We start from the raw sequence: 20923 nt of genomic DNA on the forward strand, positions 1-20923 counted from the left end.
AGTCCAGTGGCGGCGTGCTTTACACCATGCATCCAACGCTTTGCATTGCACTTGGTGATGGAAGGCTTGGATGCAGCTGCTCGGCCATGGAAACCCATTCCATGAAGCTCTCTACGCACTGTTGTTGGGCTCATCTGAAGGCCACACCAAGTTTGGAGGTCTTTAGCTATTGACTCTGCAGACAGTTGGCGACTTCTGCGCACTGGGCGCTTCAGCATGCGCTGACCCCGCCCTGTCATGTGACGTGGCCTACCACTTGGTGGCTGAGTGGCTGTTGTTCCCAGTTGCTTCCACTTTGTTATAATCCCACTAACAGTTGAGTGTGGAATATTTAGTAGCCAGGAAATGTCAAGGATGGACTTATTGCCCAGGTGGCCACCTATCACAGGACCACGCTTGGAGTCACTGAGCTCCTGAGAGTGACAAGAGAGAGTTATGAGAGAGAGCGACATGAGGGTGAGTGATCAAGAGCGGGCTCAGGTAAATATAAGGGGGGGGGCAGCATTCAGAAGGCTTCTTACATTAATGTATAAACTACATTAAGTTATAGAAAACTTCAGCCTTTATAACCACTTTAAGGTAACCAGCTTCTGCTGTCTGTTTAGCTGACCCATCACACTCTGGGAATCCTTTATACAGTATATGTAAATGTATATAAATCAGAGAGATGAGGGAGAGCGATATGTTTGTACCAAAAAAAGAGTGAGTAAGCAATAGAGATTTGTAAATAAGAACATTGAATTGTTGATGATGTGGCATGATTAAACAATGGGAGGTGCATTATGTCCCTGATATTCTGTATATAAAGGCAAACTGCAGGACATTCCACCAATCCAGATCTATCAGCAGTGACTCTATACAGGTAAGTGCATTCTTGTTTCCTCTTCTGATCGGAAATACATCCATAGTACACAATCAGCTCTATTGTCAGGCAAAGTACAGCTTGCAAACTACTGCAGCGCCAATCAACTAAACAACAACCACTTTTAAAAAGAGAAACAGAGACATGAAAATTCAGCTTTGCAGCAAAAAAAAAAAAAAAGTGGTTCACTAAAAGTATTTTTGAAGTGTATGAAAAACCAAAACTTTTTTCATTAGTTCTGGATAGAGTGAGGACATTTTTGAACCCGTCAGATTTTTATAGGTGTCTGGAGACCAGAGCTTTGCTTCCCTCCCATGAAAAACTATATATATATCATTTTCATTTCCATCCAACGATGGGGCGTAGATAGATAGATAGATAGATAGATAGATAGATAGATAGATAGATAGATAATAGATAGATAGATAGATAGATAGATAGATAGATAGATAGATAATAGATAATAGATAGATAGATAGATAGATAGATAGATAGATAGATAGATAGATAGATAGATAGATAGATAATAGATAGATGATAGATAATAGATAGATAGATAGATAGATAGATAGATAGATAGATAATAGATAGATAGATATATAGATAATAGATAGATGATAGATAATAGATAGATAGATAGATAGATAGATAGATAGATAGATAGATAATAGATAGATAGATAGATAGATAGATAGATAGATAGATAGATAATAGATAATAGATAGATAGATAGATAGATAGATAGATAGATAGATAGATAGATAATAGATAGATGATAGATAATAGATAGATAGATAGATAATAGATAGATAGATAGATAGATAGATAGATAGATAGATAGATAGATAGATAGATAATAGATAGATAGATAGATAGATAGATAGATAGATAGATAATAGATAGATAGATAGATAGATAGATAGATAGATAATAGATAGATAGATAGATAGATAGATAGATAGATAGATAGATAATAGATAGATAGATAGATAGATAGATAGATAGATAATAGATAGATAGATAGATAGATAGATAGATAGATAGATAATAGATAGATAGATAATAGATAGATAGATAGATAATAGATAGATAATAGATAGATAGATAGATAATAGATAGATAGATAGATAGATAGATAGATAGATAGATAGATAATAGATAGATAGATAGATAATAGATAGATAATAGATAGATAATAGATAGATAGATAATAGATAGATAGATAGATAATAGATAGATAATAGATAGATAGATAGATAATAGATAATAGATAGATAGATAGATAATAGATAGATAGATAGATAGATAGATAATAGATAGATAGATAATAGATAGATAGATAGATAGATAGATAGATAGATAGATAGATAGATAATAGATAGATAGATAGATAGATAATAGATAGATAGATAGATAGATAGATAGATAGATAGATAGATAGATAGATAGATAATAGATAGATAGATAGATAACAGACAAACGGACGGACACAACAGATGTGATTATCTGATCTTCAGGTTAATGTTTGTTCCGCACTCCAGAGATGAATAATGGAATAATTGTTCTTCTGTTTTGCAGATATCAGTCACTATGAAGTTGCTCACAGCTGCTCTGCTTCTGTTCTTCTTCTTCATAGAAGGTGATCTCCTTGTATACAGATATATATATATATACGCGGTATACTGTATATAATTATTACATCTGAACTCCGGGATAAACATGTAAATATAAAGTTAGTCTGTATTTCCATCAATTGTTTTCCCATCCAGAGGGTTTGTTAGTCTGTTCCCTTCCCCCCACCCCTGCCATACAGTACAGCCAGACTGGTGGGCTGACTTCTTTATAGACAAGTACCTGAATAAATGAATATAAAAACAAATATCTGCCCCGGGTTCAGCTTGAATGAAACAATTATCATTGTGTGCATCACAGGAATCAGTTTAGTGTCACAGCTCTCGCCTATTACTGAACTCGCAGAGAGGGAATCTCACCATTGTGTATGAGAGGAATGATGCAGATTCTACCATACAGATTGGGAACCTCTTTTAGTGGCTACATTGTGTCCATAATATATACTATTAGTTTACCGTTGGACTCATTGTTTTATCTTTCGTCTTTTTTGTATGTTCAGAATTACTTCTCATCCTCACATTTTCAGATTTCCCCACAGAAAGCGAAAGAAACTGATAATATTGTATAACTGAAATGTGTAATAAATCTGTTTTTATTTCCCAAGGCTTTGAATGCCAAGGAAACCCCCAGCCACCACGTAAGTAAAGTGTGAATGCTGAAGTTTAGTATGATTTAGATTTTGCTTTCCTCATAATGGGCTCAGCGGGTGTACAGAGCCGGGAACTCAGCACAGGGATGGTGGGAACCCCTCATAATGGGCACAGCGGGTGTACAGAGCTGAGAACTCAGCACAGGGATGGTGGGAACCCCCATAATGGGCACAGCGGGTGTACAGAGCCGGGAACTCAGCACAGGGATGGTGGGAACCTCTCATAATGGGCACAGCGGGTGTACAGAGCCGAGAACTCAGCACAGGGATGGTGAGAACCCCTCATAAGGGGCACAGTGGGTGTACAGAGCCGGGAACTCAGCACAGGGATGGTGGGAACCTCTCATAATGGGCACAGCGGGTGTACAGAGCTGGGAACTCAGCACACGGATGGTGTGAATCTCTCATAATGGGCACAGCGGGTGTACAGACATGGGAACTCAGCACAGGGATGGTGGGAACCCCTCATAAGGGGCACAGCAGGTGCACAGACCCCGGGAACTCAGCACAGGCATGGTGGGAACCCCTCATAATGGGAACAGCGGGTGTACAGAGCTGGGAACTCAGCACAGGGATGGTGGGAACCCCTCATAATGGGCACAGCGGGTGTACAGACCCGGGAACTCAGCACAGGGATGGTGGGAACCCCTCATGATGGGCACAGCGGGCGTACAGATCCGGGAACTCAGCACAGGGATGGTGGGAACCCCTCATGATGGGCACAGCGGGTCTACAGACCCAGGAACTCAGCACAGGGATGGTGGGAACCCCTCATAATGGGCACAGCGGGTGTACAGATTTACAATGTACAGTCTGATTGCTAGCGAGAGGAGACTGGGGAAATCCTTCCTCTTGCTTGCAGCAGACTGATGACATCATCTCAACCTGGACAATATCTCTGACTGGACAAGGATGGCTTTTTAATGATTAAAGGTGGAGCTTTTCTGAAAAAGGATCCTGTTGCTGTATATTGTGACACGTCAGGAATTTAATAATATAGATCAGTGGTGTCAACTTTCTTGAGATGGGGGACCTCAAGTGCGACCTCCTGACATCACCAAAGGGCCACACATAAAATTTTGTGAATATTTGTTATCAGAAACAGCAGAAATACAACATGATATAGTCAAAGACTATGGGGATGATACAGGGGATGGTCAGAGACTGCAGACATGATACAGGGGATGGTCAGAGACTGCAGACATGATACAGGGGATGGTCAGAGACTGCAGACACAGTACAGGAGATGACCAGAGACTGCGGACACAGTACAGGAGATGACCAGAGACTGCGGACACAGTACAGGAGATGACCAGAGACTGCGGACACAGTACAGGAGATGATCAGAGACTGCGGACATAGTACAGGAGATGACCAGAGACTGCGGACATAGTACAGGAGATGACCAGAGACTGCGGACATAGTACAGGAGATGACCAGAGACTGCGGACATAGTACAGGAGATGACCAGAGACTGCGGACATAGTACAGGAGATGACCAGAGACTGCGGACACAGTACAGGAGATGACCAGAGACTGCGGACACAGTACAGGAGATGACCAGAGACTGCGGACATAGTACAGGAGATGACCAGAGACTGCAGACACAGTACAGGAGATGACCAAAGACTGCGGACACAGTACAGGAGATGACCAGAGACTGCGGACATAGTACAGGAGATGACCAGAGACTGCGGACACAGTACAGGAGATGACCAGAGACTGCAGACACAGTACAGGAGATGACCAGAGACTGCGGACACAGTACAGGGGATGACCAGAGACTGCAGACACAGTACAGAAGATGGTCAGAGACTGCAGACAGTACAGGAGATGACCAGAGACTGCGGACATAGTACAGGAGATGACCAGAGACTGTGGACACAGTACAGGGGATGACCAGAGACTGCGGACACAGTACAGGAGATGACCAGAGACTGCAGACATAGTACAGGAGATGACCAGAGACTGCGGACATAGTACAGGAGATGACCAGAGACTGCGGACACAGTACAGGAGATGACCAGAGACTGCGGACACAGTACAGGAGATCACCAGAGACTGCGGACACAGTACAGGGGATGACCATAGACTGCAGACATAGTACAGGAGATGACCAGAGACTGCGGACATAGTACAGGAGATGACCAGAGACTGCAGACAGTACAGGAGATGACCAGAGACTGCGGACATAGTACAGGAGATGACCAGAGACTGTGGACACAGTACAGGAGATGGTCAGAGACTGCAGACATAGTACAGGAGATGACCAGAGACTGCGGACACAGTACAGGAGATGACCAGAGACTGCGGACACAGTACAGGAGATGACCAGAGACTGCGGACATAGTACAGGAGATGACCAGAGACTGCGGACACAGTACAGGAGATGACCAGAGACTGCAGACACAGTACAGGAGATGACCAGAGACTGCGGACACAGTACAGGGGATGACCAGAGACTGCAGACACAGTACAGGAGATGGTCAGAGACTGCAGACATAGTATAGGAGATGACCAGAGACTGCGGACATAGTACAGGAGATGACCAGAGACTGCAGACAGTACAGGAGATGACCAGAGACTGTGGACACAGTACAGGGGATGACCAGAGACTGCGGACACAGTACAGGAGATGACCAGAGACTGCAGACATAGTACAGGAGATGACCAGAGACTGCGGACATAGTACAGGAGATGACCAGAGACTGCGGACACAGTACAGGAGATGACCAGAGACTGCCGACACAGTACAGGAGATCACCAGAGACTGCGGACACAGTACAGGGGATGACCATAGACTGCAGACATAGTACAGGAGATGACCAGAGACTGCGGACATAGTACAGGAGATGACCAGAGACTGCAGACAGTACAGGAGATGACCAGAGACTGCGGACACAGTACAGGAGATGGTCAGAGACTGCAGACATAGTACGGGAGATGACCAGAGACTGCGGACACAGTACAGGAGATGACCAGAGACTGCGGACACAGTACAGGAGATGACCAGAGACTGCGGACATAGTACAGGAGATGACCAGAGACTGCGGACACAGTACAGGAGATGACCAGAGACTGCAGACACAGTACAGGAGATGACCAGAGACTGCGGACACAGTACAGGGGATGACCAGAGACTGCAGACACAGTACAGGAGATGGTCAGAGACTGCAGACATAGTATAGGAGATGACCAGAGACTGCGGACATAGTACAGGAGATGACCAGAGACTGCAGACAGTACAGGAGATGACCAGAGACTGCGGACATAGTACAGGAGATGACCAGAGACTGTGGACACAGTACAGGGGATGACCAGAGACTGCGGACATAGTACAGGAGATGACCAGAGACTGCAGACATAGTACAGGAGATGACCAGAGACTGCGGACATAGTACAGGAGATGACCAGAGACTGCGGACACAGTACAGGAGATGACCAGAGACTGCGGACATAGTACAGGAGATGACCAGAGACTGCAGACACAGTACAGGAGATGACCAGAGACTGCGGACACAGTACAGGAGATGACCAGAGACTGCGGACATAGTACAGGAGATGACCAGAGACTGCGGACACAGTACAGGAGATGACCAGAGACTGCAGACACAGTACAGGAGATGACCAGAGACTGCGGACACAGTACAGGGGATGACCAGAGACTGCAGACACAGTACAGGAGATGGTCAGAGACTGCAGACATAGTATAGGAGATGACCAGAGACTGCGGACATAGTACAGGAGATGACCAGAGACTGTGGACACAGTACAGGGGATGACCAGAGACTGCAGACACAGTACAGGAGATGACCAGAGACTGCAGACATAGTACAGGAGATGACCAGAGACTGCGGACATAGTACAGGAGATGACCAGAGACTGCGGACACAGTACAGGAGATGACCAGAGACTGCGGATACAGTACAGGAGATCACCAGAGACTGCGGACACAGTACAGGAGATCACCAGAGACTGCGGACACAGTACAGGAGATCACCAGAGACTGCGGACACAGTACAGGAGATGACCAGAGACTGCGGACACAGTACAGGAGATGACCAGAGACTGCAGACACAGTACAGGAGATGACCAGAGACTGCGGACATAGTACAGGAGATGACCAGAGACTGCAGTAACAAAGCAATAGGGAAACACAGACTGGTGTCTGCAGGGGCCCCGAGGGCTGCACAGAGCATACCAAAGGGCCGCAGGTCAGACACCAGGGATGTAGGCTATTAAAGTTACTGACAGGTCCTCTTAAAGCAGCCGTGTTCTTCTGCTTGGAGATTCCATACAAGATAATGCCGGATATCGTTCCCCGTGAATCACGTTTGTATTTCTCTTCTTTTTTCAGCTCCTCCGTGTGTAATGGAAAACAGCGTTGAAAAATATGGCAGCGTGTGCCAACCTTACTGCATCGCAGAACTGCCTCCTCAAAGATGTATTGGGAGAGAAAAGAGACTCTGTCTTTGTGCCAAGGGGTATATCTTTTATTCTAACAAATACTTAAAATGCATTTCACTTGAGGAATGTAAGATACTGAGACATTGTGACTGATGGGAAAAAAAAAAGTCTATTTCCTGTTATAAAGAATGTTCATCTCAAATCTGCGGTGTTTGAATTTCTTTGTGCTGAAATAGTAAAAAAAAATTAAAATTATACTGCGGTACTTCAATTATACTGCAGTCCAGGGGTGGACTGACAACTCATGGGGCCCCCTGGGCAATAGGGGATCATGGGGCCCCTGTGTCCTCACCCACATTCAAACCACACCCAAAAAAGCCTATGAATGGTACTAGGGGCATCTCATGGGGCCCCTTACTGACCCTGGGCCCTTGGGCAGTGCCTGAAAGGTCAGTCCGCCCCTGCTGCAGTCCCTGTACAGCAGAGCTCAGACCGGGAGATGGAGAAGCAACAGGGGCGTCCCTAGGGTTGGTGTCACCCGGTGCGATAACACTTGGTGACACCCCCTCCGATGATCCCCGCAGGATGGATCGGATCTACAGATTGAGCATAATGGATTGGAGTCCGATCCATTATGCTCCCCAATCCACAGATCAGGGGCGGACTGACAACTCATGGGGCCCCCGGGCAATAGGGGATCATGGGGCCCGTGTCCTCGCCCACACTCAAACCACACCCAAAAAAGCCTATGAAAGGTACTAGGGGCATCTCATGGGGCCCCCCTACTGACCCTGGGCCCCTTGGGCAGTGCCCGAGTGCAGGAATGGTCAGTCCGCCCCGGCTGCAGTCCCTCTTGGCTGCAGTCCCTGTACAGCAGAGCTCAGACCGGGAGATGGAGAAGCAACAGGGGCATCCCTAGGGGTGGTGTCACCCGGTGCGATAACACTTGGTGACACCCCCTCCGACGATCCCCGCAGAATGGATCGGATCTGCGGATTGAGTATAATGGATTGGAGTCCGATCCTTTATGCTCCCCAATCCACAGATCAGGGGCGGACTGACAACTCATGGGGCCCCCGGGCAATAGGGGATCATGGGGCCCCTGTGTCCTTGCCCAAACTCAAAAAAGCATATGAAAAAGGTACCAGGGGCATCTCATGGGGCCCCCTACTGACCCCGGGCCCTCGGACAGTGCTCGAGTTTCCAAATGGTCAGTCCGCCCCTGCCTCAGATCCGATCCATCCTGCGGGGATCATCGGCTTGCAACCTATACGGGGGTGACACCGGACCTGCTCCACGAAAAGGTAAGTTGTAAAGAAAGCCGACGATGCCCACAGGATGGATCCGATCCATTATGCTCCCCAATCCGCAGATCTGATCCATCCTGCGGGGATCATCGGCTTGCATCCTATACGGGGGTGACACCGGACCCGCTCCACGAAAAGATAAGTTGTAAAGAAAGCCGACGATGCCCGCAGGATGGATCGGATCCATTATGCTCCCAAATCCTCAGATCCGAACGATCCTGCAGGAATTGTCGGCTTTCTTTACAACTTACCTTTTCGTGGAGCGGGTCCGGTGTCACCCCGTGTGGTAGGTATCACCTGGTGCGGCGCGCACTGCCTGCACCTGCGAAGCAGTACAATCGGCCAATCGGCAGTGCTAAAAAAGACCACGGAGAGCAAAGTGCTGGACGTGGAGCTCATCAGTCTTGCTGCTTCTCCTTTCGTCGTCCAATCACAGGCCTGAGAGTGTGACCGACCTGCAGCAGAGATCATTGAGGAATTCCACAAGTAAAAACACACGAGCGCCGGGTTAATGGTAGTGTGGATGAATAGCTGCCAGCATAAAGAGGGAAACCTCTAAAACCTCCAGTAAAAATGTGTACAAATATAAATATCAAATCAAACATAAGAGTGCGCTAAAAAACATATAAATGTCTATAAATCAATATGTGAAAATCCAATATATAAATCACTCGTGTGACAAATATATAACACCGTGAAACAAGCTGGTTTTTAGAAAAGCACCTCAACTAATACAACAGCAACTCTAACTCCAAAAATGATACGGGATAAATCAAACATAAGAGTGCAAATAAATGTCTATAAATCAATGTGTGAAAGTCCAATATATAAATATATATATATTGGACTTTCACACATTGATTTATATTCTCTCTCTCTCATTGTTACATTCCATCTCTCTTCTTCTCCCTCTCATTCTCTTTCACATATTCTCTCATTCCTTTATTCTCTCTCCTTCTCTCTCTTCTTCTCTCTCTCATTCTTTCATGTTTTTCTCTCTCTTCCTCTCTCTTCTTCTCTCTCTCATTCTTTCATGTTTTTCTCTCTCTTCCTCTCTCTTCTCTCTCTCATTCTCTCTCTCTTCTCTCTCTCTCTTTCATTCCCTCTCTCTTCTTCTCCCTCTCTCTTCTTCTCCCTCTCATCCTCTTTCACATATTCTCTCTCTCATTCCTTTATTCTCTCTCCTTCTCTCTCTCATTCTTTCATGTTTTTCTTTCTCTTCCTCTGTCTCTTCTTCTCTCTCTCATTCTCTTTCTCTCATTCTTTCATTCTCTTCTTTTTCTCTCTCTCTTTCTTCTTCTCCCTCTCATCCTCTTTCACATATTCTCTCTCTCATTCCTTTATTCTCTCTCCTTCTCTCTCTCATTCATGTTTTTCTTTCTCTTCCTCTGTCTCTTCTCTCTCTCTCATTCTCTTTCTCTCATTCTTTCATTCTCTTCTTCTTCTCTCCCTCTCTTCTTCTCCCTCTCATTCTCTTTCACATATTCTCTCTCTCATTCCTTTATTCTCTCTCCTTCTCTCTCTTCTTCTCTCTCTCATTCTTTCGTGTTTTTCTCTCTTCCTCTCTCTTCTTCTCTCTCTCATTCTTTCGTTCTCTTCTTCTCTCTCTCTCTCTTTCATTCCCTCTCTCTTCTTCTCCCTCTCATTCTCTTTCACATATTCTCTCTCTCACTCCTTTATTCTCTCTCCTTCTCTCTCTCATTCTTTCATGTTTTTCTCTCTCTTCCTCTCTCTCATTCTCTCTCTCTCATTCTTTCATTCTCTTTCTTCTCTCTCTCTCTCTCGTTCATTCCCTCTCTCTTCTTCTCCCTCTCATCCTCTTTCACATATTCTCTCTCATCCCTTTATTCTCTCTCCTTCTCTCTCTCATTCTTTCATGTTTTTCTTTCTCTTCTTCTGTCTCTTCTCTCTCATTCTCTCTCATTCTTTCATTCTCTTCTTCTTCTCTCTCTCTTCTTCTCCCTCTAATTCTCTTTCACATATTCTCTCTCTCATTCCTTTATTCTCTCTCCTTCTCTCTCTTCTTCTCTCTCTCATTCTTTCATGTTTTTCTCTCTCTTCCTCTCTCTTCTTCTCTCTCTCATTCTCTCTCTCTTCTCTCTCTCTCTTTCATTCCCTCTCTCTTCTTCTCCCTCTCATCCTCTTTCACATATTCTCTCTCATTCCTTTATTCTCTCTCCTTCTCTCTCTCATTCTTTCATGTTTTTCTTTCTCTTCCTCTGTCTCTCATTCTCTTTCTCTCATTCTTTCATTCTCTTCTTCTTCTCTCTCTCTCTTCTTCTCCCTCTCATTCTCTTTCACATATTCTCTCATTCCTTTATTCTCTCTCCTTCTCTCTCTTCTTCTCTCTCTCATTCTTTCATGTTTTTCTCTCTCTTCCTCTCTCTTCTTCTCTCTCTCATTCTCTCTCTCTCATTCTTTCATTCTGGAAGGAGAGGTACAGGAGCGTCGCTCTGCAACAGCCCTAATTAGATCGATCCTCCTGCTGCCCGGGCCACTGCAAGAGTACCAATGGCGGCCCTGCATGGCTCTGTCCACCGCTGCTCACAAGGTCCCTTCTTCCGGGGGGCGTTTCCGCCCCCCTAAAATTTGCCACCCTAGGCAAACGCTTTGTTTGCTCCGTGGTAGATACGCCCCTGGCTAGGAGGGGGGATTTGAGTGGGGATAAAGGATTTGTGGTTGGAGGGGGGATTTGAGGGGAGAGCATATGTGGTAGGGTGTACAATTTGAAGGGAAAGATGTGTGCTAGGAGGGGTGAAGTAGAACTACAGGTGAAGTTTTTTTTTTGTTTTTTGTTTTTTTTTTTAGTGAGGGGTGTAAGTAGCTGGTCTTGCCCGGGGGTGTGAAATAGTCTAGCACCGACCCTGACTATACCACACCTGGAATTCTTCTTAAAAGAAGGACTGGCAACCAATCAGAAATGATCTTTCTGTGATCTGACCTCAGGGAAGTGAGATGTGATTGGCTGCCTTGGATGGCAGCACCTTTACAGGACAACCCAACCAATGGAAGCAAAAAATTAAGATACAGGATTCAGAGACGAGGCGGATATGTTCCTTCACTTATCTTTATTGGATCATAAACTCAAAGAATCGTCTAGATAATAAAGGAGTAGATGGAGTGTGCTGCGGTCTGTGCGGTCTGTCCGCTCTGTGCGGTCTGTCCGTGGGAGATGACTTTTAGTTGTTGGCCATTTTCTGCAAGAAGAGGAAGACAAAAAGAAGAAGAAGAAGAAGAAGAGGAAGAAGAGGATGAAGAAGAAGAATTCCAGTCCTGCAAAAAGTGTCCCTGCAGAGAGCTCCGCTATTTCTTTGACAGTTCTTTGACATTTATAGCGGCTGCAACATTGTATCTATTTATTTCCGAATAAAAACATCTGTATCCGAAATGGATACAAATAGATACATTGTTGCAGCCGCTATAAATGTCAAAGAACTGTCAAAGAAATAGCGGAGCTCTCTGCAGAGACACTTTTTGCCGGATGGGATGAAAATCAACCGATTTTGTTTTTACCGTTCCTGGTAACGTCGGCAGATTGAACGACCGATTTTTCATTTTTTTAAAGGGGTTTTCTCCCCATCTATGGCCTGCATAATGACATGGATTACTGGAACCATGTTCTGTGGTCTGGTGGCACCAAGATCAACTTATTGGGTTCAGATAGTGTCAGGAAAGACCAATGGTGTATTTAGGTTTTGTGCTGCCCTAGGCAACCCAAAAACCGCCCAGAACCCCCACCTACCCCACTGGGAAGCCTGACATCGACCAAAAAACCAACCCCCCTACCCCGGCCAAGAGAGCCTTCCACCACCCCCCCCATATGTGAATAAAATGGGTTTGTATTTTTGTACCAAGACGACAGGCGTTGGGGATGTTTCTCTGTTGCTTTTAAGTTTCTTTTCTTTATTGGATGTTTATGTAGTGAGCAGGGGTGGACTGACCATTTGGAAACTCGGGTCAGTAGGGGGCCCCATGAGATGCCCCTGGTACCTTTTTCATAGGCTTTTTTGAGTTTGGGCAAGGACACAGGGGCCCCATGATCCCCTATTGCCCAGGGGCCCCATGAGTTGTCAGTCCGCCCCTGGTAGTGAGATATGAATATATAAAGTGTGAGTTTGGAGTCCTAGTCAGATTTTTAATGGTTGGAGTTCAATTACCGAAAACATAGACAAAGATATAAATGACGTCTCCTACATACATTTAGGAAGCAGAGATGGCATTCTACAACGCATCCAGAAAGTATTCCCACTGAACTTTTGCCACATTTTGTTATGTTACAGCCTTCTTCCAAAATGGATTCAATTCATTTTTTCCCTCAACATTCTACAAACAATACCTCATAAGGACGACGTGAAAGAAGTCCGTTTTGAAATCGTTGCAATTTATTAAAAATAAAAAACGAAAAAAAAAAAACCCATATACATAAGTATTCCCAGCCTTTGCCATGACACTCACGATTGAGCTCTGGTGCATCCTGATCCTCCTTGAGATGTTTCCACTACTTGATTGGAGTCCACCTGTGGGAAATTCAGTTGATTGGACATCTATATGGTGTAAAGCAGGCCATAGATGGGTCGTTTATCGGCCGAATTGTCAACCGATAAACAAAAAATCGGTCGTTGCCGCCGTGGATGCTGCCACCAGTGTGACAGAAATACGTACAGGGATCGTATATATCATTTTCATTTTCTCCCTGAATCCTTCCTACGAACTGAAAGTCCAGTCCTAGCTATTATATTCTTGTGGTTGCAACAAATGTATCCATTTGTATTCAGCTAAAAACATGTTTTTATTTGGATACAAATGGATACATTTGTTGCAACCGCAGGACTTTTTCATGTAAAATATAATAGCTAGGACTGGACTTCCAATTCGTAGGAAAGATTCAGAGGGAAAATAAAATTCATGTATATATATCAGGGGCGGACTGACCATATATATATATCAGGGGTGGACTGATTTGGAAATTCGGGCGGTGCCCGAGGGCCCGGGGTCAGTAGGGGGCCCCATGAGATGCCCCTGGTACCTTTTTCATTGGGTTTTTTGAGTTTGGGCAAGGACTAAGGGGCCCCATGATCCCCTATTACTCGGGGGCCCCATGAGTTGTCAGTCCGCCCCTGATATATATATATATACACATATACGTGTGTGTGTGCATTTACTAGGGACTGTCATTCCATTTCTAGAACTGAGGAAATATCTTATTAATGGGATTCAGTAAACAGAATGCTGGATTCTTTTTAAAAAATCGGCTCATGAGCAGATTTTTTTATCGGTAAAACGATCAGCCGATTTGCCCATCATTGCCGGGAAGGTCCCTAACCCTCAAGGGGCGTACAATCTAAGGTCCCTAACCCTCAAGGGGCGTCCAATCTAAGGTCCCTGACCCTCAAGGGGCGTCCAATCTAAGGTCCCTGACCCTCAAGGGGCGTACAATCTAAGATCCCTAACCCTCAAGGGGCGTACAATCTAAGGTCCCTAACCCTCAAGGGGCGTCCAATCTAAGGTCCCTAACCCTCAAGGGGCGTACAATCTAAGGTCCCTGACCCTCAAGGGGCGTCCAATCTAAGGTCCCTAACCCTCAAGGGGCATCCAATCTAAGGTCCCTAACCCTCAAGTGGCGTCCAATCTAAGGTCCCTGACCCTCAAGGGGCATCCAATCTAAGGTCTCTAACCCTCAAGGGGCGTCCAATCTAAGGTCCCTAATCCTCAAGTGGCGTCCAATCTAAGGTCCCTAACCCTCAAGGGGCGTCTAATCTAAGGTCCCTAACTCACATTCATACATATACATACTAGGGCCAATTTAGACAGGAGCCAATTCGCTTACCAGCATGTCTTTGGAGTGTGGGAGGAAACCGGAGTACCTGGAGGAAACCCACGCAGGCACAGGGAGAACATGCAAACTCCAGGCAGGTGGTGCCGTGGTTGGGATTCGAACCAGCGACCCGAGTACTGCCAGGCGGAAGTACTAACCAGGGGCGGACTGACCGTTTGGAAACTCGGGCACCGCCCGAGGGCCCGGGGTCAGTTGGTGGCCCCATGAGATGCCCCTGGTACCTTTTTCATAGGCTTTTTTGAGTTTGGGCAAGAACACAGGGGCCCCATGATCCCCTATTGCCCGGGGGCCCCATGAGTTGTCAGTCCACTCCTGGTGCTAACCGTTTAGCCACTGTGATGCCCATAGATTATATTAGATGGTATGATACACTGGTTTTACCCCCGGTTCACACCTATGTGGCCGTGCGGGCCGTGTTTTGCATGGGCACGAGAGCCCATTCATTTGAATGGACTCCCGTGCCCCATGACACGCAGGGAAAGAAGTCCCTGCGCCTCTTTGAAAAACGCAGCCGAGGTTCCCAGTACGGTTGCGTTTCCCAGTGCGGGCGACGTGTCATTAGAACTAGTGGCACCACCCGCATAGATGTTATCCGGGGGTCATACTGCTTCACTGGTTCTTCTGTCCTACAAAACATATACATCCACGGATCCTTCTGGATAGTTCTCTCCAATATCTCTTGCATGAACTGGATGACATCTTGCCAAAACCCCTGTATTTTTGGACAGTCCCACCATATATGTGCCATTGTCCCCATAGATCCACATCCCCTCCAACACAACGGGGAAACTTCTACTCATTGTTTATGTGTCAAATACCACCTCATTCATCATTTTTAATTCATTTCAACCGTGTTCATGTTACCCGCCCCATGTGTTAATGTGAACATTTGATTTTTCTGTGATTCATTCATTTTTGTTCCCATTTCTCTAAGAACAGTGGAAGACCTACCCCCCCAAATTGAACAAGAATCTTATATATCCCAGAAGTAACATGTTCTGGCGCCATACTGGAACCCAACATCTTTTCAAATGGGAGCATGTCCTCCGTCATCCTCGGTGGTTGTGGCAACTTTGCAACAAAATGGGGGAGATAATGACCCATTGTTGGTGTCAGTGGATAAAAGCAAGCAAAGGGCCACATCTGCCCCCGGGACGCAGTTTGGAAACCACTGCCTTAAAGCATCTCCTCCCTCCCGTTGGGTCTCCTTCGATGGGTCGAGGACTTGTTTTGTTATTGGACTAGTTGTAGGTTACATTTGAAGCTTGAGTCGTGGTGGCTTCCAGTGGCGTCCATAGGCAGGTGCTGGGGGGTGACACCTATCGTAGAGGGTGATACCGGACCCTCTCAATGAGCTCCGCAAAAAGGAAAGTTTTAAAGCCAGCCGACGATCCCCAAAAGATGGATCGGATCTGCGGATTGAGCATAATGGATCAGAGTCCGATCCATTATGCTCCCCAATCCGCAGATCTGATCCATCCTGCGGGGATCGTCGGAGGGATGACACCACATGTTACTGCTCCGGGTGACACCAACCCTAGGGCCGCCTATGGTGGCTTGTGGTTATTTTTGCTTTTCGTGGAGCTCATGGAGAGATCAGTTGACCCCCTATAGGTTGCAAGCCAAAGATCCCCACAGGATGGATGGGATCTGCAGATTGGGGAGCATAATGGATCAGACTCCGATCCATTATGCTCAATCCGCAGATCAGAACCATCCTGCGGGGATCGTCGGAGGGGTGACACCAACCCTAGGGACGCCCCCGATGGCTTATGGTTAATTTTAGGTTGGTTTTTCATATGTTTTTGATGTTAAAGTAAAATATAAAATGGTAAATAAAATATTTTAGGGATGAATAACCCAATAACAATGGCCGTGTCCGGCTGAATTTACAATTTATTGTTTCTAAATAGCCTTCTGTTGACCTAAGAAGCACCTGACTCCACATGTAAAACAATGGCATCCTGTTCAACACCACGTTTTTTGCAGTGGTGTCATTCATTGGATTAAATTTTCCAAGACGTTCCAGATTCACAAATCATTCTTTGAAAGATATAAAGTATAAAACTTGTACGAGAGGCATGTCATGAAGGTCAGGAATCTGCTGCATTGGCTGGAAGTAAGGTTTGTACAGTTGTGTTCAAAATAATAGCAGTGTGTTGAAAAAAGTGAATAAAGCTGAAAATCCTTCTAATCGCTTTTATTTCCATCCACACAAATGCATTGGGAACACGACACATTCTATTCCAAATCACAACATGAAGAAAAATACATCAAATTTGTGTTGTTCCTCTAAAAAAAATGGAAGAAAAGTGAATATTAGACGGTTCAAAAAAATCGCAGTGTTTGTATTCTTCTTTACAAACTCCAACATTCACTATATAAACTGAGAAATGTTTGAAGATTTTGCTTTCCTTTGAATGACTTCATGAATATTTGGTTGTAGTCGCACTGTTTCTGAGAACTGCTGTACATCTGTGTTGCATGGAGTCCCCCAACTTCTGGCCCCTGTGATCAGGTATTCCAGCCCAGGATGATTGGACCACATTCCACAGTTCTTCTCTATTTCTTGGTTTTGCCTCAGAAATGGCATTTTTGATGTCACCCCACAAGTTTTCTATTGGATGAAGATCCGGGGATTGGGCTGGCCACTCCATAACGTCCATCTTGTTGGTCTGGAACCAAGATGTTGCACGTTTACTGGTGTGTTTGGGGTCGTTGTCTTGTTGGAACACCCATTTCAAGGGCATTTCCTCTTCAGCATAAGGCAGCATGACCTCTTCAAGTATTCTGATGGATTCAAACTGATCCATGATCCCTGGTATGCGATAAATAGGCCCAACACCGTAGTATGAGAAACATCCCCATATCATGATGCTTGCACCACCATGCTTCACTGTCTTCACAGTGTACTGTGGCTTGAATTCAGTGTATCTATAGATAGATAGATAGATAGATAGATAGTCTCCGCCCACTAGACCCAAAAAGAACAATCTTACTTCCATCAGTCCACAAAATGTGGCGCCATTTCTCTTTAGGCCGGTCAATGTGCTCTTTGGCACATTGTAACCTCTTCAGCACGTCTTTTTCCCAACAGTGGGACTTTGCGGGGACTTCTTGCAGATAGCTTGGCTTCACATCGGCGTCTTCTAATTGTAACAGTCCTCACAGGGAACGTCACACCTTCTTTCATCTTCCTGGAGCTGATTGTTGGCTGAGTCCGCCCCATTTTGGCTATTCTTCTATCCATTCCAATGGTAGTTTTTCACTTTCTTCCGCGTCTTTCAGGTTTTGGTTGCCATTTTAAAGCATTTGCCATCATTTTAGCTGAGCAGCCGATCATTTTCTGCACTTCTTTATATGTTTTCCCCTCTCCAATCAACTTTTTAATCAAGGTACGCTGTTCTTCTGAACAATGTCTGGAACGACCCATTTTCCTCAGAATTTCAGAGAGAAATGCACTGTAACCAGCATGTCCAACATTTGCTGCCTTCCTTCCTTAAATAAGGGCAATAATTGCCACCTGTTTTTCAAAGAATGAATGACCTCACTAATAGAACTCCACACTGCGATTATATTGAACACGCCCCTTTCAATGAGTGATTCAATGACACAGAATCAGCAGCATTAATGTCATGACTGTCGGGTCTGTTGGATTTCTATGACTCTACTACACCTGCTAGGAAATTATCTGCCATGTAGAAATATCATTTCCACCAAAAACAGTGATTGATCTGGTTAGTGATGTCTGACAGCTATTATTTTGAATACAACTGTATGTATGGCAGCTGTCAATGCATTGAAAGAACAATCACAAAACCAAAAATGTCATATATTTATTTCAGGTACTTATATAGCGCTGTCAATTTACATATATATTGTACATTCCCAACAGTCCCCGCCCCTCAAGGGGTGTACAATCTAAGGTCCCTAACTCACATTCATACATACACATACTAGGGCCAATTTAGACAGGAGCCAATTCACCTACCAGCATGTCTTTGGAGTGTGGGAGGAAATTGGAGAACCTGGAGGAAACCCACGCAGGTACAGGGAGAGCATGCAAACTCCAGGCAGGTGGTGCTGTGGTTGGGATTTGAACCAACGACCCGAGTACTGCCAGGTGGGAGTGCTAACAATTCAGCCACTGTGCTGCCCCATTTAGCCGCTGTGCTGCCCCACATATCGCAGCTTACCATTCAGTAGATGTGGTGGCTGCATTAGTTTTCTTTTTGTAGGCTTTTTTCCCCCTCTGCTTTCACCTGGTGATCTGGCCACCTCCTGTATTAGAGAATGGATGGGTCACCTTTGGATAGCAGCATTGTTGTTCTGGGGGGGAGGGGACTGTTAGCTGAACAAGCAGAGGATCACTATAGTAGTTCAGTTTTACGTGAATGCATAGTTGATATGTAAATAATTTCTTTATTAAAGTGTTCATAAACCCTGAAATATACCCAGTGAAGTGACAGGTGATAAACAAATCCTTCTACATAGGTTGTACCTGTTTATCTGCGGTCTCCTCTTCTCTACATTCGTTCAAAGTGCTGCATTTTTAAAGCTTGTCTGAGAGTTCAGAAAAAAAGGGGGCAGAGAGCTGAAGTTACACCCTGAGTTCAGTGAGGAGAGTTCTCAGAGCTGATTGGAGGGAAAAGACGCGCCCCCCCCTTCATACAGCTCACAGGAACAGAGCTGAGGCTGTCAATCTCCTGGAGCTCCCTCCCCTGTCACCATTTTTCTCTTGGTGTCAGGAAAATATGTCAGAAGTGACTCATGCTGATAGAAGATTAAGGAAGAAGCAGGCAGAAATGACACTTACTACTCTGGACTGAGACAAGGACACACTATAGAGGGATGTGCTTTATTCATATTTCATGTCTGATGTTTACAACCACTTTAGGTATGGGGCGGACTGACAACTCATGGGGCCCCCGGGCAATAGAGGATCATGGGGCCCCTGTGTCCTCACCCATACCCAAAAAAGCCTATGAAAAAGCCAATGAAAGGTACCAGGGGCATCTCATGGGGCCCCCTACTGAACCCGGGCCCTCGGGCAGTGCCAGAGTTTCCAAATGGTCAGTCCACCCCTGGTCAGGACTAGTCAGAAAGACATCTATGTATATATTCTTTTTTAAATTGGGTATATAAGATACTGTATATTGAGCAATTATGTCAAGTTTTAGGCCTCGGTTCAGGTTTTCCAGGTGCCCCTTTTTTTTCTTCGATGTAAAAATATTGATGTTTATAGAACTCAATAACTCAAGGTTAAATTTACAAATAGAGGTGAATTGAGTCATCCCACTGACTCCTTTATCAGGAAGCTCAGTCAGAAGTTTCAATGAGACAAAGACATTTTAAGGCACGCAGTTTCTGCTGTCTGTTTTTTCTGCTGCCTGTTTAGCTATCCCACCATACTATGGGAATCCTTTATATATATACCATACTGCCAAAAGTATTGGGCCATCGGCCTTTCCACGCACATGAACTTTAATGGCCTCCCAGTCTTCGTCCGTAGGGTTCAATATTGAGTTGGCCCCGCCCTTTCCACACACATGAACTTTAATGGCCCCCCAGTCTTAGTCCGTAGGGTTCAATATTGAGTTGGCTCCGCCCTTTGCAGCTATAACAGCTTCAACTCTTCTGGGAAGGCCGTCCGCAAGGTTTAGGAGGGTGTCTATGGGAAGGTTGGACCATTCTTCCAGAAGCACATTTGTCAGGTCAGGCACTGATGTCGGGGGAGGAGGCCTGGCTCACAGTCTCCGCTCTAATTCATCCCAAAGGTGTTCTATGGGGTTGAGGTCAGGACTCTGTGCAGGACAGTCAAGTTCCTCCACCCCAAACTGGCTCCTCCATGTCTTTATGGACCTTGCTTTGTGTACTGGTGTGCAGTCATGTTGGAACAGGAAGGGGCCATCTCCAAACTCTTCCCACAAAGTTGGGAGCATGAAATTGTCCAAAATGTCGCCTTTAGAGTTCCCTTCACTGGAACTAGGGGGCCAAGCCCAACCCTTGAAAAACAACCCCACACCATAATCCCCCCTCCACCAAACTTTACACTTGGCACAATGCAGTCAGGCAAGTTCCGTTCTCCTGGCAACCACCAAACCCAGACACGTCCATCAGATTGCCAGACAGAGAAGCATGATTGGTCACTCCAGAGAACACGTCTCCATGCTCTAGAGTCCAGTGGCGGCGTGCTTTACACCATGCATCCAACGCTTTGCATTGCACTT

At 45.4% G+C, this 20923-nt stretch overlaps 1 protein-coding gene across 1 annotated transcript; it reads left to right on the forward strand.

Moving 5' to 3' along the window:
- The first annotated feature begins 757 nt into the window (after positions 1-757).
- On the forward strand, positions 758-7752 carry LOC149437929 (uncharacterized). The gene is made up of 4 exons (XM_089660435.1): positions 758-862; positions 2441-2501; positions 3099-3131; positions 7501-7752. Exons 1-4 carry the CDS (start codon positions 758-760, stop codon positions 7701-7703), a joined length of 402 nt encoding a protein of 133 aa, XP_089516561.1. The 3' UTR covers positions 7704-7752.
- The last annotated feature ends 13171 nt before the right edge of the window (positions 7753-20923 follow it).

This window comes from Staurois parvus, unplaced genomic scaffold (genome assembly GCF_062004578.1).
Source record: "Staurois parvus isolate SC_StPar_1 unplaced genomic scaffold, SC_StPar_1.0 ptg001242l, whole genome shotgun sequence".
NCBI lineage: Eukaryota > Metazoa > Chordata > Amphibia > Anura > Ranidae > Staurois > Staurois parvus.

Coding starts and splice junctions, on each gene's coding strand:
- LOC149437929 (XM_089660435.1), top strand. CDS start 758: ATGATTAAACAATGGGAGGTGCATTATGTCCCTGATATTCTGTATATA. Junction 2,502..3,098: donor GTTCTTCTTCTTCATAGAAG/GTGATCTCCTTG, acceptor TTATTTCCCAAG/GCTTTGAATGCCAAGGAAAC. Junction 3,132..7,500: donor AGGAAACCCCCAGCCACCAC/GTAAGTAAAGTG, acceptor TTCTTTTTTCAG/CTCCTCCGTGTGTAATGGAA.